Raw genomic sequence first — 17458 nt, 5'->3', positions numbered from 1 at the left:
GGTGCGCCAAGTAGGACCACATCTAAATTGTTCGTGCTTTCGTGGTGCAGTTCAGGGGGCCGATACTTCAGCCCTTGGAATTAGCTCGTATCGCTTCCCTAATTAACAGGACTGGTGACAGCGTAGCATGTAGTCACGTTTTACATGACACGCATCTCATGATTATCATGTTTGCGCCAGTCATATACTTCCGTCATCCATCCATGTCACGTAATACCAACTTTGGTATATGTGAAGCTAGTGAAACGACCGTGAGCGCAGCATGAGCGTATGGTTTGTAGTCACTCGTGACTTTCATGGCATGCATGTCATGGTTTCCACGTTAGGGCCTTTCACTTATGTTCTCCATGCAGTCATGTAATATCGAACCAGTTTTGCAATATGCCATGTGAACAAAACCACCGCAAGAGCAGCAAGACCATGACATGTAAACAATGACATACGTATAATGATTTTCCTGTCATGACTAGTCACTCATGCTCGCCATACAGTCATGTTATGCCGTATTATTTTTCGTATAGATCCCATTTACAAAACGGCCAGGAGAGATAAAAGTCGTAGGCTGCTAGGTAGGTAGATAAGTTTAAAGTCACCGAATTTCACTGAGTAATGCTTCGCACTTAAATAGTGGTATCACGTGATACCAATGGCATTCATGAGCATGTGAAATTTGATGTCAATAGTTGCAGCCGCTTCTAAAATATTACGTGAAAACTGACATATACCACTTACCATACTTCCGGTCCCTTAGAGAAAGAAAATATGCAAAGTCGTACCTTATTCAGCAGTTTATTAGACTTCAGCCAGCAGAGTTAAAAGTTTCAAAAGAGACTCTAGTCAGGCAGTAGTTTGTTCTTGTCCTCCATCTCTAAGATACACGGTGCAAATGAAGATTTGGTTTAACTTGAAAACCACGATATGATTATGAGAGATGCCGTACGGGAGGACTAAGGAAATTTAAAGAAATTGCGTTTCTTTAACGTGCACCTAAATTTAAATTAAAGAACTCCATGATAAATGCGGATGCCGTGGCTTTCGGGTCAGAAGTAGAGCACGATAATCACTAAGTCACCACGACAGGTATCACACTGCTGAAACGTAAACTGGCCACGGCTAGTTTTTGAGGATCTACATTTCTGAGCACTGCATCAGAAACTTAAGTTGCCCTGTCCACAGCAAGTTATCTTTTCGTCTACTTTTCGTCCTTCTCATTTGCATTAGAGTTATTTCTAACGCTCTGCATGCTTAGATCTTTCTAATATTGTGTATGATAAAGAAATCGAGCCCTTAAAATCTGCACTTATTTCTTTCTTTTTAACGCGTGTATTACGTCCCCACTGTATCCGCAGTGTATATATTCTCCGGATGTCCGAGACAAAAAAACAATGCGGACGCTTGATAGATCTCAGTAACATCTTAAAAAGTACCACTTGCGCCTCAGATGTGCTTCCATTCAGACTATTAGCCTTTTTAAGGACTAAGTCATGTGCGTAGGGCAGTAAACATAGCCAAGGCCTGATCTGCATTTTTCAGACACTACAGTGAGCTTTCAATGAAGTGACCTTTAAGGGACCCAAAGAAATAGTTCACTTAATCACCACAGTAAATATTCACTGCAATACGGAAGTACAGAGTGTACGCGCAAAGGTAGCCTTTACATGGCTGATATACTATAATGAAAGCTCACCAATATTTTCCACACTGAACTTCTGGTTGGGTCACTCATATGCGTATCCAGCGCAAGTTTATGCACTCGTGTTTGATACCACGTGCTTCACTCCGTTAGTGCGCTTTTGTAATTCACCTGCAATTAACAGCTTTGTGAATTTCCCGCATGTTCACTTATTTTCAGGGCCTACCGGCTAGCGGACCATTTTCACAAGAACCATGAGTCCCTAAAGAAATGCTGCTCTCACAGTTACTACCACAACCATTTACGGCGGCGGAGAAGCATTCTCCCCTTTGCCCTTGACTGCCCTATAGTTAGCGGCTTCGTTTTGCTCTTGACGTACAACGCAATTATAATAAGCCTTGCCTGAACCTTTAACTTCTTATCACAAACGATAAGCTTGTTTTGCGTACCTAATACCAAATCAATCACCGATGCAGTTTGCCGGCCCACCAACCCCTCCCCCGCCTGGAAATGGAAAGTCCATACACTTTTGGTTGCCACAATTAAAAGTTTTTTTTTTCAGAATTCACTATCTCTCACATAATTGATGAATGGCAGATTCAAAAGAGGGGAATGGACATCTCTACCTCCTGCATGTGAACTCTTCACGCGTGGCCAACACGGAGCCCTCCATTCTACACTGTCCTGTCCTACTTCCCTATCGAAAGAACAAAGCCATTTTGAACATCCCTATTATGCGGCAGTACGCACAACAGAAAGACAACCCTCATCAACTTCACATTAGCCGATTTCAGAATCAGCAGCAGCTTGGCACGCGTGATTTAGTGTCTGCCTATCACCCCTTCCAGTCTCCCAATCCATCAGTGACCTTCGGTCCTCTAATAAAAGAATCTATCTATCTATCTATCTATCTATCTATCTATCTATCTATCTATCTATCTATCTATCTATCATCTTCGCACCGTGGCACGCGAACGTAGGAAAGGCATAAGGACAGCAACGCGCAAGCAAAGCAAGGGCATAGAACTCGACACGTCGCGCTGTACGCAATACTCGCTCAGTGGTCGACGAACCCGCTTGCCAGTGATAAGTATAACTGGGTAATGCACCCTGTACAGTTTTTTTTTTTTTAATAAGTAAGAGCGATTAGGAACACCACAAGCGTGCAGCCTTCGTCGACAGCGCCGCGCCTTCGCTGAGCCAATGAGTGGCACGGGTTACACGAGAGGGTTGCCCAATCAGCTGCGCGCGCTTGCATCATCAGATCCGCCTCAAGCCGCCCTGTCACACGGGCTCCGACCGGTTCCTAAACTCGACCATAAGTTCATTGTGCAAGCGTGCACACTTTAGCAACCGCAACTTGACGATCAATTTTAAACAATAAAGAAAAAAAAGGCTTTTGTACTTATTCTACATTGTGGGTCACGATTTCCAGCGCATTTCCACGCATCAGTGCGTTTGTGCATGCGTTATTGCACACGCTTTAGTTATTTAACAAAAGAACAAAAAGCCTTCTGTGATACGCAGTCCGCGTTTTTTTTTTTTTTTTTTTTTTTTTGCTGGAGAGCCTGCATTACTAGAATACGCTTTGATCAAGATCGCAGGGCCCGCCCTCCATAACATTTTATCAGCCAATTTAACTTCCGGAATTAGTGCCGAACTCGCCGGTCTTTCATTTTTTTTCTAAGTAGTCACGACATTTTTCATGAACTTCTGATATCTGAAAGTATATCGCATTTATTATTTTTGTTTAGTACAAGAAGAGAAACTAAAAAAAATAAAAACAAGGTGCAGTTGAGGGCGGCTGTCCTTTATTGCATGCCTTGGCGCAGGACGTACTGGAAGCCTAGGTATTTATTTTATGCTATAGATACACGGTAACACACTGAAAATTGCAAATGTCATTGCTTCGCCGTAGCAAACAATTTCATGATTAATAGTTAATATTTGTGGTATATTTAACGCATGGTGTCACACAAAGCCTCGTCGTCATCTGCAACCATGTCCAGGGTAAGAACAGTCGCTGTCCGACACAAAGACCGTGTCAACACTAACGCTGCTTTCTGTACTGCTGCAAGGAGTGCCTTTTTCTTGTTGCATCGCCGCCACCGACTTTGTTCTTGTGAAACGGCATTACGAGATGACTGTTTCCTAGCTTAAAGCACATGCAGGAAGCACGCAATGCGTTTTTTTTTTTTTTCTCCTTTCAAAAATCACCGCCTGTTGAAAATCGCAAGCAAAGCAGTTGACCATTCGCGGAAATCTGCAAGGCGATTTTCCTGCCAGTTTATTTTCCAACCAAAAAGAAGAAAAAAAAACAATTGGCAGATCCCACGTACAGTGAGAATCGATGATATGCGAAGCACGAATGAAAAATTTCTATGTCTCTTTAAAATCAGCTCAACGTTACGATATGGAGGTAAATGATGTCGTAGATGACTTCCGTGCCATGATTACCATGTTTGGACGTGTCGTTTACCTTTGTCGTCTATTCGCGTCACGTGATAGCAAATTAAGTATATGTGGAGCAAGCGAAACGCCCGCGAGCACGCTATGAGCGTGGTATGTTGTCATGTTCTTACATGGCACGCGTGTAAAGACTGTCATGTTTGCCCCAGTCATATATATCGTCATCCATTAGCCTTACGTAGCACCAAATATGGTATATGTGGAGCTAGCGAAACGGCCGCCAGCGCATCATGAAAAGTCCAATATACTACAATGTACCGTTGGCGCGCGCGCACGCTGGGCACAGCGACGCTACGTTAGCAAAACGCAAGCACTTATAGTGTGACGCCAGGCGCGACCAGCGTCCGTCGGCGCGGGCCGACGGCAACCGTATCAAAATGCGAGATGATGCATTCCGCGCCGATTCGTTACCCAGACATCCCCTCATCTCCCTCCTTTAGTGACGGAGGGACGCCGGATGCGCTGAAACGCGCATGCGTCAAAGCAACGCAGCGCGGCATGCCCGCGCGTGTGTATGGCAGGACCGTTGCCTTGCATGGCAATGCCGGCGTGACGCGACGATATGAACGCCGGCGAGCACGCGCATCACGTCACGTCAAAACGTATTGGCACCTTGACTGTGGCATGTAGTCATGTTCTCACATGACACGCATCTCATGATTATCATCTTTGCACCAGTCACGTACCTTCATCATCCGTTGGCGTGACGTAATACCAAAATTTGGCATATGTGAAGCTAGCGAAACGGCCGCGAGAGCATCATCAGTGTGGCTTGTAGTCATGCTGTTACATGACACGCATGTCGCGATTATCACGTTTGTATGTGTCATTTACCTATGTCGTCCGTTCGCGTCGCGTAATACCGAGTTTGGTATATGTGACACTAGCGAAATGCCCGCAAGCGCATCATGAGCTTGGCATGGAGTCATGTTACATGACAGGCATGTCATGATTTTCACTTAAGGTCTGTTGCTTATGTTCGCCATGCAATCATGTCATACCATACCAGTTTAGCAACGTGCCGTGTGAACGAAACCACCGCAAGAGCTGCAGGACCATAAGATGTAAATCTTGACATTCATGACACACAAATATTGATTTTCATGTTATGATTAAATGTGTTCTTCATACAGTCATGTTAGGCCATACCAAGTTTATCGAAACAGCCAAGAGAGCTAGAAGTCGTAAGTGGATAGATAGATAGATAGATAGATAGATAGATAGATAGATAGATAGATAGATAGATAGATAGATAGATAGATAGATAGATAGATAGATAGATAGATAGATAGATAGATAGATAGATAGATAGATAGATAGATAGAGATAGATAGATAGATGGATAGATAGATGCGCTCAATGTCGACAAAGTTCGTTAAGAAATGCTTCGCATTTAAAAAAACCTCCAGTGCCCCGACTGCTTTTCTCGCTCACTGTGCTTTTACCACTCCTCTTACAGTGAAAACACCCGAGTGCGACAAAACAACTTTTGCCCCCAACAATGACTGTGTGGTTGTCTCACCTCGAACTTTCCTCAAATCCCATGGTGGGCGAAACACCTGTGGTTTGTAAATAGGGGAGTGGGGGAAGGCAAAAACACAATGAGTAAGGAAACCAGTCTGAGAAGGAGACCTTTTGGTTGGAAAACAACCTTGCAGGAAAGCCAGCTTGGAGATTTACATAAATGGTCAATTGAAGACCATGACAGTCCATGATACCGCTATCACGGCGGAAGGACCAGAAAGTCCGACTCAACGAGTATCAGTTATCGTTGACATTACAGTACAAATCCGTGCGACGAGTACAGCTCGGGATTGGTGGTTAGAGTGTCAATACTTCCACAGGTAATTTTTGGTCCATCACTGGTTGCTCATTTACATCAGGCCCAGTTAGACTGCAAATATTACTTGAGACTTATTACGCGCATCACTGTCGCACGGCTCCGGCACCTTCGCATTTCGTAATCAGGGGATCGCTCGAAAAACCGCCTTCCGAAACCCAACGTGCGACCTCATGCGTTCAACGTTGGACGCAGTCAGAGGCCGCTAACTACATTTAATGCGCAGTGCCACAACAACACGACAGCTTACAAAAAGAACAATCGCATTTATTGCGTCAGATCCCGTTAAATTAAGAACCGATGTGGCCGATCAATAGCTTCGTCCGAACATTGTGTAGAATACGGGTTTTCTCGTGCACCCGGGGTTGACGCACTTGTCTCCCTCCTCGACCTTGGCCGGCTGGTCGAACGGAATGCACAGGCTCTTAGCACCCATGGCAGGCGCGCCGGGCTCCGCCTCAGCGTCCTTGGCACTGTTCTTCTTGATCTCGTCCTCACAGTCCATGTCGCCGCAGAAGGGAGCCATGATGACACACTTCTGCTCCAGCTTCTGCAAGAAGACGTCCCAGCTCTTTGTGACCGCCTGGTACTTCACCTGATCTGCCTTGGCACGATCGAACATCGCCTTCTGAATCGTCTCCAGCAGGCTCTTGATGTCACCAACTGCGCTAGCGGCGCTGTACGTGATCTTCTCACCCGTGTCCCTTCGCACGGCCACGAACTGGTTTTGCTGCATGTCCCGCGGACCAATTTCCACCCTGACTGGAACTCCCTTGAGCTCCCAATGATTGAACTTCCATCCCGGCGAGTAGTTGTCCCTGTAGTCACCCTTACACCGGATGCCCTCCTTGCTGAGCGTGGACTCGAAGTTCTGGCAGAACTTGATGAGTGCAGCCTTCTGCTCCTCCGACATCGCAGCTGTGATACCGCACGGGACGATGACGATCTGATAGCTGGCCACCCGCGGTGGCAGCACCAGTCCCTGGTTGTCCGCATGCACCATCACGAGCACACCAATCGTTCTCGTGGTCAGACCCCACGAGTTCTGGTACGCGAACTTCTTTTCGCGCGTCTCCGGGTCCTCAAACTGAATCTCGAACATCTTGCTGAAGTTCTGACCCAGGTGGTGCGACGTGGCACCCTGGATGCCCCGACCGCTCGCGGGCACGTAGCCCTCCACGGTCGTCGTGAAGTCGGCGCCAGCAAACTTCTCCTTTTCCGTCTTACGACCCCGTACTACGGGAATGGCCAGCAGCTCCTCATAGACGGCCGTGTAGATGTCGAGGATCTTGTAGACCTCCTCCACGGCCTCCTCTCGGGTCGCGAACGCCGTGTGGCCCTCCTGCCAGAGGAACTCTCTGGTCCGCAAGAACGGCTGCGGGTGCTTGAACTCCCAGCGCACAATGTTGCACCACTGGTTGAGCTGTAGCGGCAGGTCGCGGTGCGATTGGATCCACTTGGCGTACGACGGGTACATGACAGTCTCGCTCGTCGGCCGGATGGCAATGGGCTCGGCCAGATCGCTGCTGCCAGACTTGGTGACCCAGGCGACCTCGGGGGCGAAGTCTGCCACGTGCGTCTTCTCCCGCTCGAGGGCCTGAGCTGACACGAACATAGGGAAGTAGCAGTTCTGCACACCAATGGCCTTGATCCTCGCGTCGAGAAACTCCTTGATGTTCTCCCAGATGCTGTAGGCCCACGGACGCAGGATGTAGCAGCCGCTCACGTCGTAGTACTCGATCATTTCAGCCTTTGTGATGACCTGGATTGTTGAAAAACGAAAACAAAAATGCCACAAGTTGTCGATATTTGCACTAGTTATGCCCGAGAGATGTCTTCAAATAAATTAGCAGGCATCACCTCAAAAGAGTACAGAGGCAATGACAGAACTTTTTTTTTTCTCAGTAAGAGTAGTGTGGGAGGCCAATTACAATTATACGATAATGTAGGGCTGGTTTTCTGGTCAACGTGGTAGCAGTGTGGGAGAGGGGGGTGCCGAGCACTGCCTTGCTGCTGCCGCCCCCTTTGCCACCTTTAAATACCTATGCATAACAGTATGGCAATTTACCCATTTTCAAATGGCACAATTTAAACATAAGTATGTCATGACTGAACACGATATTTCAATATGCCAGAATCATTGGAAGGTTCAAGGGGGATAGCAGTTGAACAGATAAGGTGAAATTACTTCAAGAACAGTTTCACACTTTCACCCCAAGAAGACTTACTGATGCGACCCAACTTAAACACACGTAGCAACAATGACAATGTGCAGGGCAATGACAAAAATAACATTAATTTTGACAGAAAAAAGTGACAGTGTGTACACATATTTGCAAGAATAACAGCAATGCAACAACAGTCAGTTACAAGATAAGAACAAGTGTAAGCTCTGCCCACAGGTGTCACTCTATCACCGAGAAATAATTTGCAGATGCCCCGTCTGTTGCCTGATGCCACAGAAATATGCAAACTGCATTTGCTTGTTTTTGTGACATCAAGAGCCTTTCACATATATCAGGTAGATAGTCTTCCCATACAGACAAATGCTGGTGTCAATGGTTCTCAGTCAACAACTTGAACATCCTGGCCAATTTCGAAATTTCTGCAGTGGAATAATTCTATGATGATGCATTCCATTGCACAACTGCAAAATTAATCAGATCTGAGGTCATGTTACAAAGAAGATACTAGCATATCGCAAAGGAACAGTGTTGATTTGTTTGTTATTCAAAGAAATACAGATGGAACATTCTATTAAATGCAGTTCTGTTGCAGTAAACTGAAGTTCAAGACGTCTCAATTATTGAAAAAAACATTAGAGAGCTTCAGAGAGCCCTAAATACTTGACCACTGACCTTTCTTTTCACACAAGTTTCTGTTTCAGTATGGAGTCAATGGCTACATAGACACCACAATATATTGGGTTATTATGTTTCTACAACCCATGTTGCAGTTACACATGAGGTCTGAGCCCAAAAGAAATGTCAAGTTTTCTTACGGGAAACAACGCCTCACACAATGTCCTTAAATTTCACTCTCGTATGAGATTGCAATATCACGCAACAGGGCAATCCATTAGAAACCTTTCACATGAAATTAAGAGAACATGAGTTGTGGATTTATTTGCTGTAATTTTTCGGGTCAAACCTGATGATGGTAAACAGACGTGCTTGGTTTTTTTGTGCTGATTTCAAATATGCAGCAATTTTTCTGGGAGGTCAACTTGTTCATAAGAGAGACAATGCTACCAAGCTACTGTTTCCACAGAAAATGTTTAAAAAAAAACAGCTGAAGCCAATGCAAATGTTATCGCACACCTTTAATTATAACATGCAATAAGTATAGCACTGCAAACACTTTTCAAATCAAATTTTAATTTGTCATTCTGCATACAATCTAGTGCAATGTTCGGACCATAACTGCCACAAAGGAAACCAGAAATATGTGCGGAAAATTCAAGTAATCCTCGATTAATGCGTGGGGTTTAACATCGCAAAACCACCGTACGATTATGAGAGACGCCATAGTGGAAGACTCCGGAAATTTCGACCACCTGGGGTTCTTTAACGTGCACCCAAATCTGAGCACACAGGCCTACAGCATTTCCGCCTCCATCGGAAATGCAGCCGCCGCAGCCGGGATTTGATCCCGTGACCTGCGGGTCAGCAGCCGAGTACCTTAGCCACTAGACCACTGCGGCGGGCAATTCAAGTAATCCTCAACCGTGAGCTTCGACTCTGACAAACTAAAGAGAAGCCAGAAACATTTCATGCTCATTTTTTACAGGCGCTCTCAGAATGAGTCGGAACACCGAACATGCAGCCGCTCGCTGGCGAAGTGCACTGGCAGATAAATACAGGCAAGGTCTGTGCATGGGCGGTCTACCTAGCTAGCAAGTTTATCTCTCTAGTGCATCTAGATTGATGTCGTCTTGCTCCAAAAGGATAGCACTAGGTGCTCTTCAGCAATACATCGTGGGCTGGACAGATAGAGGCCTTTAGCATGCCACGCTCCATAATTTATAAATGATGAAAACTTGTCGATTCCTTTATAAATGATGAAAACTTGTCGATTCGCAATCACCTGCATTTATTCTGAAAGACTGCGCAAGAGTAAGATGGCATGGCTACGCTGGCATTGCTGCCTTCTTAGAATTGCCTTAGTCTGTTTTCTGAAGTATTGTTTCTTGATTTAATTACCTAGTGATCAGTGTTTCTGCTAGCTTGGTTATACGAGGGCGATTTCTACTATCAAAGACGCTCCCCTCACGAATGTCTCTGTGATAGCACCAATGAAACATTTTAGGTATTTAAATAAGGTGGCATGTTGGTCAAGGCGAATTTCAGGCAGATGAACTGATTTCATGCGCACTCTAATAAGCTCTGCGCCACTGTGAAGCTTTTTATTAGCACACCACATATCATAACTCGCATATCTTTGTGCACCAATTACAGAATCTGGGCTCTTGGTAAAAAGTATTTTTACACTTCAATCACGTCTCATCACTTCTTACAACAAACATTCGTTGTCTTTTGCTAAGAGGTAGTAAACAATGCTAGTCAGTGATAATCTGTCTCACCTAAAAGCAAAATAAATAGAATCATAGAATATATCTATTTATAAAAGGAAGAACACCTTTCATTGCTTTCATATAGAACAAAAAGTCGAGATGTACCCGCGTTTAATCGATATGCCCATGGTTCCAAGACAAAAACACCACCCTTTGTCAGCGCTAGTCACAGCCACATCACATACATCTTTTGATGAAATAAAGAATACAGCCCAAAGTAACAAACAAAAAACACCAAAGCACTTGAACATGCATGCACGCACGAAGGCTTATGCTCTAATGCGATGCATGCGCACACACAGCGTGTCGCGGACACCAACCACAAAGCTGCCCTTATCAAAGCACTAAGGGGCACCTGGTGCTACCGTTTTGTAGCCGTGCAATGCAAGTCTACATGTACACTGTTGTCCTTTATGAAAGGGAACACGAACGCGTGGCCTGTGCTTTGCGACAGCTGCCTGGAGCACCATCAACTAACACCAAAAGAAAGCACGTTGGCTTTCGGCATCATCTCTTGCCAAAAAAGATAACGAGGCATGGCCGGTAGACAAGCGCCACTAATTACACCCCCTCTCCGCTCGCACAAAAGATGCCTGCAGTGCGCAGTCTACAGCCAACATATAAAATGTTGTGCGCGGCCACGCAGTTATCACTCGATATCCCTCGCCGCGCGAGCGTGAGGGAACTTAATGCAGCAGCGTTTGTCTACTGGCCATGACTCGTTATCTTGCTTGGCAACAGATGATGCCTACAGCGAACGTGCTTTCTTCACTTGTCGGTGGATGGTGCTGTAGGCACGATCCACCGCCAAGTGAAGAAAGTACGTTCCAAATGCGTGGCCTGTGCTCTGTGGTGGATGGTGCTGTAGGCACCATCCACCACAGAGCACAGGCCATGCGTTTGCGTGTTTCCTTTCATAATGGACGACAATGTACAAGAGAGCAATGCTTGCTTTCTAGGGAAACCACGCACACGCAGACCATCATACTACTTTTGTGCAAGCACGATCCTCACGTGGGCAACTGCGTGTATGGTGTTCCGAATCATTCTGAGAGTGCCTGTATATGTTACAGAAAACTGCAGTGCAGAAATGTTCTGATCAGAACTGAATTAAACACTTTATGTATGTATAAAAATGCTGCAGATTTTATTACCTTTTCAAAAATGTTTCTTTCACATACTTTTTGTTTCTACAAGCAATGTCCCAGTATTTTATAAAGCGGTTCTCAAAATCTTCACTTGCTAAGTGTCATCGTCCCAAGTGCAAAGAAGCAAGTGGTAGCACCAAAAATGTTCGAACATTCTCCATTGAGTTACATACACACAACATCACTACTTTAATGATACACCACAATATCTCATATCCTGTCTCCTCGTGCAACTTAAAAGAATCCTAAAAATATTCATGATCCACTCCACCCTGCGAAGGTGGCTGACTAGCGAAGCTGTGTAGCCCCCCCCCCCTCTGTTGTATATTTATTTTATTCACATTTATTTATCATTTTTAATTTAGCTTAGGCTCCATACCTGCCAAGTTCAAAAATTGTGAATCCAGGAGACTTCCACGGCAAGGGAAGGGGGTCGCATTGTTTTATCCCTGTCCCCCTTTTTTTTTTTTTTGCACCAAAGGAAAACTAAAAATGTCGCAAAAACTGGAGAGGGAGCCGCATTAGTTTATTCCTACCATTTTAGCACCAAATGAAAACAAAGATAAAAATTTCAAAAAAAAAAAAACTGGTGGTGAGGGTGGGGGGAATCGTCAACATGGAATTGTGGTCTTATAACAACTCGAAGTGGCCGAACACACGAAGGTAGGGTTCCCCTACTACAGTAGAAGGCGCAATTCTTGAAGGGGGAAAAATTTGCTTTAATCTCCAGAAATTTCGCATCATCAAAACAACTAGCAAAATATATTTTTGTCAAAAGAATTCGCATAAGTCTTCCAGGGCACACGTGAATGATAGGGACGCACAGCAACTGGCGGGAAAGCGTGCGTCCAAGCCTCGCATGAGACCAACTAAAAACTGACTGCCAAGGTATAGTCAAAGCATGCAGCTCGACAAGAACGTGTTACTAGATTGTTTGGACAGGAACGCCAACACGCTTCTAGCCTTTTTTTATGTCTTTATTGCCTTTAATAACCACTGCGTCAGCCCCATGCCCTCGGCTAGTAGTCACTATTGATGATTGCATTGCTGGGACCGCGGTTCCTCACGTGGCAGTTGCGCAAAACAGTAGTTCCGTTTTCAACTCGGCTGTGCTGGCTGCGCGCATGCCTTCAGAACCAAGTAATTTCTTTGCTATCTGTGATTGCATCTGCCGCTGTTTTGTCCGCAGCGTCCATGGAAAGTAACGTCGCTTTGATTGGCCGAGTGTTGGACATGCATGCACTTTTGAAGTTCTGTCAGTTATGTCGTCGCCATACATGATCTTGGCTGGAGCGAGCGCGGTTTCGACCACAAATGATAACCACAGTTCTGACAGTGCGTGCTTTGGCCGCGCGGGTCCTTCCGAAGTTTCAAGCATGCTGATCTCGCCCTTCGTGTGACGATTCGGCTTATATTATGACCAGCCACGATGAGGAAAAGTGTGCTGAACATCTGAACCAATGGATGTAGCGCAACTTGACTGGGAAGGTTCACGAATTCGTATCTGCCGGTTTCGCATCATTCAGATGCTACTGTACAGCTACATTAATGCCTCCTAAATTCGTTTACAATGAAATGCAACAGGTTCCCAGAAAGCCTGGTTCGGATCGTGCTGCATTTTTGTCAATGCGGCCAGATCACGCACAGAAGTTTCGATTTCCAGCAGACTTTTCTGACAATACAAACGTAAGAATCGGTCAAAATCAGGAAGTCCCCCCGGAAAATCCGGGAGACCTGGCAGGTATGCGGCTCCATCTACCTCAACATGCGTGGGACAGGGATGCAGCACACAGGTTAGATTTTATTTATTTACACATTTGTTTATTATTATTTTATCCATTCATTTACTTATCTATAATTCATTTTTTTACTTTATATGCTTATTTTTAGTGGACCAGTATTTGAGTAGTAAGGCTTGCCCAATTTCAGTCTCGTACCTGTTCTTCGAGGAGTATTCTGTAGAGTAGAGGACAATTGATGGAGTTACCATATGTTCAAGGACAGTTTCCTAACAGCTCTCTTTCTTTTTGTTAGACACAATATTATAAAAGAACTAATAGATAATAATGCCATAAAAAGGCAATAATGGTATTATTACCATACTTGGCATTATTGTCTGTTCTCATTATTATTACTCTCAGGGTCACACTCATGTCAATACGTTTGCCCAGTTCGCCAGCAGTAGCTCGAGCTCAGCCAGGCTGTTAACGACCACTTATTGACTATTATTTATTTAAAGGCAAATAAAGGACACTCATTATGATTATATTCTGTTGAGTAGGTAACCCTTCATGGAGTTACAGCAGTGTGACCATTTGCAGCAACATATACAGGAGTTATGAAACTGACTGATGTGCCCCACCTGAGAGTACCAGTCCGGAAGGTTTTCCTCCTTCTTGGCTTCCAGCCCGAGGCGCGTGACCTTCTTGGGTCCATCCTGTGGTGCAGGAGTGCTCTCCTTCGTCGCTGCTGGTTTCTTGCCTTTCTCTGCCTGCTTGGGCTTGTCTGCCTTCTTCGCCTTGTCACCTTGCTCCTTTTGCTTTTCCTGAGACAACGATTTCGTGCCGCTGCTCGATGACGGCTTCTCAACCGCTGCCGGCTTCCACTCTTGGCCAGTGGCAGCCTTGTAATCTGCCTTCAACTGGAGCAGGGTCTTCACCTCGGTGTCGACGACATCCTTGGTGGCTTTACTAGCCTTGAGGGCCCTGACCTTGTCCCCTTGCGCCCGAATCTTCTTATCTAGTTCCTGCGCACCACCCGATGCCGAAATGTCGCCCGTGCCAGAAGCTGGTGGCACGGTGGGGTTGCCGGGCTTCCATTCGTTTCCAGTGGCAGCCTTGTACTCGGCCTTCAACCTCAGTAATTCCTTGATTTCAGGCTCCAGTGTCTCCTTAGATGCCTTCTCCGCTTTCAATTTCCTCACCTTGTCACCCTGTGCCTGAATGCTTTTGTCCAAGTCTGCGACAGAAGCAGAGTTTTGTGCAGGAGGGTGTGGATGACTTTGCTTTGCAACAGGTGGTGCCGACGTTGGCTGCCAGTCTTTCCCGCTCAGCTTCTTAAACTCTGCTTTCAAGGACAACAACACCTGAACTTTGGCATCTACTTCCAACTTCTGTGCTTTGTTCGCCTTCAGCTGCCTGACCTCGTTGCCAACCTCTTGTATCTTGTTACCCAGTTCCTCCAGCTGCCCAGATTGCATGACCACAGGCTTGCTGTCCTCGATGGGTGACTTCTCCGATGCCTTGCCCTTGGCTCGTTGCTGTTGTTCCTTCAGGCTCTCCCGTGCATCATAGAACTTTTGCACCACTTCTGGAAGGGTCGACGTTGACTGCGATCCATCAGGAATGTGAAAAAGCACCAGGGGTCCCTCCACACTAGTGTGTCGCGCAGCTTCTGGGTCGTACGGCTGGTCACATATGAAAAAGCCTTTTCTTTGAATCTGGATGATGTCGGATTTTTCGAGTTTTGCCAGGAGTGGGTCACCCAGCATGGGCACCTCAAGGCGGGTGTTTTTTCTCACAAAATCTTTGAAGTCATCGTCTTTACCCAATACTTGTTTGGAAAGAATGTGGTCGAAGAAGACGCACTTGCAGCGCACCAATGGTACTGAAGGCGTCTTTGCAAGCCATGTGACCTTGAGTGTGTTTTTGTAGTTTTTGTCATCAAGATTTGGTTCCGCAACAATTTTGCTGACTTTGCCATCACCACCTCTGTCTACACTTTTGATTTTTAAGTTTCCAAGTCCAATGAAGGTGACATTATCCCCGGCCTTCATGACCTGGGCATCAACCTGGTCTACGAGCAACTGCTGAGCCACAACTACTTCACGCTGTCCAAGAGCCGGGTTCTTTGGGTGCACTGCAACTTGTAGCCTGTCCTCTTTCAATCCTGGGACATCAACCACAACGACATCTTGTTCCTCAACAGCTGTGTGCCGGGGAGCTACCGGGTCAATCACCTTCTTGTTGAATGCCCAGATTTTGTCCCAGTCCATCATCACAACAGACCTAGAGGACCCCTGGGCAATGATGAACTGTTTCAGACCTTCAACAGTCATTCCTCTTCGAAGAACTCCGCGGACAGTGGGCATGCGTGGATCGTCCCAGCCGTCTACAATATTGTTTTCAACAAACCAGGTAAGCTTTCTTTTTGACAGCACTGTGTTCATCATGTTGAGCCTGGAGTATTCATAGATGTGCGGCTTCCGCATACCGAGGCTGTCAAGAACCCAGAAAAACTGCTCATCTCTGTCATGATATTCGGTGGTCCTTAGTGCATGAGTCACATCCTCGATGCTGTCTACGATTGGACAAGCAAAGTCATACGTGGGGTACACCTTGTACTTGCTACCTGTTCGCGGGTGGTTCATTATTTTGCACCGATACAGGGCGGGGTCCCTCATGCAACCGTTGTTGGAGTTCATGTCGATCTTTGCCCTGACGCAGCACTTGAGCCCGCGCTCACTGCCTTTCTTCATTTCCTCCCACAGTTTCAGGTTCTGCTCGACCGTGTTGGACCTGTTTTTGGACTCGATCCTCTGCTCGCGCTCGGCTTTCATCGTTTCCGCGTCGGTGTCGTCGACGTAGGCGAGACCCTTCTTGAGCAGCTCCTCGCACTTATGCAGCAGAAGCTCGAAGTAGTCGGACGTGAACGTGAAGCGATCAGGGGTGATCTCGAGCTTCTTGACGTCGTCCAGAATCACCTTTTCAAAGTCTTCCTTCTCCTTCTCCGGGTTGGTGTCGTCGAAGCGCATGATGAGCTTGCCCTTGAAGGCCTGCTGGTAGTACTGGTTAAGCAGGGCCGCCTTGGCGTGCCCAACGTGCAGGTAGCCGCTCGCCTCGGGAGGGAAGCGGACCACCACTTTGCCCATCTCGGCACCGGGAAGATCAACGAACTTGCCTTCTTCCTTGCTGACCCTCGTTCCGGCGTCACCGGCTGTCGTCTTGGGTAGCTCGCGCACGGCGGCAACGCCGGCCGGCAAGCTGGCAACGACGTCCTTCACGTTGGGCTGCTGCGCGATGAAACGGTACCAGCGGGAGACGTTCTGCGGGCATCGTTGCGCGGCCAGCGCCGCATGCCACGCCGGGTTCCCGTAGAGAGCCTCCCAGGCGGCGATGTCGGCCAACGTGACGGCCCGACCCACGAGGTAGGTGACCGAAGCGAGAGCCTTGTCGAGGCATCCCAGCGCATGGGCGAAACCGGCATCCGAGCCACGAGACAGCCGGGCGGTCGCGAATTCGATCCAGTGGTCGACCTCCGTGCGTTCGAGAACCGTGTTGCCGTACAGCTGGCCGTCGGGCGCCGTGCGGGCTAGGAAGCGCGAGATGAGCGCCGATGATCCGAAGGACTTGCCGCCGTCGAGCTGCAAGCACGTACTGCTGTTCCAGTCCACGTTGACAAGGACGGCCGGCTTGACGTACGCGGCGGTGATCAAGGCACCCACGGGGGGCTCTGTTTTGCTGCAGCTTAGCTTGAGCTGCATCTTGCGACACGGCACGTCGGTTGTCACAACGAGAGAAAAACGGCACTGTTTTGTTCCGGCTCCGGAGCGCAAAACTCAGCGGAGCGGATGCGGCGCGTAGCACCACGCTGTCACGGATTGCCAAGAAAGGATAATTGAATGGGATCACGAATGGGATGATGTAAACTTCTTAACTTTCGCTTCCTCGTGTTTATGAGAAGGTGTCGCTACTAAGCAATCATACTAAAACAGCAAGTATTTAAATTGCAAGTAAAGTGACACAACTACCAAGTTTACTACAATTTGGCTGTCAAATTATAAATGTTTTGCGTTG

The 17458-nt window shown here is 46.8% G+C and overlaps 1 protein-coding gene across 1 annotated transcript; it reads right to left on the bottom strand.

The window, feature by feature from the left end:
• Window positions 1-6188: 6188 nt before the first annotated feature.
• On the bottom strand, window positions 6189-17318 carry LOC119169833 (Glutamyl-prolyl-tRNA synthetase). Its single transcript, XM_037420849.2, has 2 exons — window positions 14026-17318; window positions 6189-7704 (listed from the first exon to the last, which is right to left on the bottom strand). The coding sequence occupies exons 1-2, from the start codon at window positions 17143-17145 to the stop codon at window positions 6253-6255; spliced, it is 4572 nt and encodes a 1523-aa protein (XP_037276746.2). The 5' UTR covers window positions 17146-17318; the 3' UTR covers window positions 6189-6252.
• Between the last annotated feature and the right edge of the window lie 140 nt (window positions 17319-17458).

This window comes from Rhipicephalus microplus, unplaced genomic scaffold (genome assembly GCF_043290135.1).
Source record: "Rhipicephalus microplus isolate Deutch F79 unplaced genomic scaffold, USDA_Rmic scaffold_21, whole genome shotgun sequence".
In the NCBI taxonomy this organism is placed as follows: domain Eukaryota; kingdom Metazoa; phylum Arthropoda; class Arachnida; order Ixodida; family Ixodidae; genus Rhipicephalus; species Rhipicephalus microplus.
The sequence above is the reverse complement of the archived record's forward strand: the minus strand, read 5'-3'. Positions and strand labels throughout refer to the sequence as shown.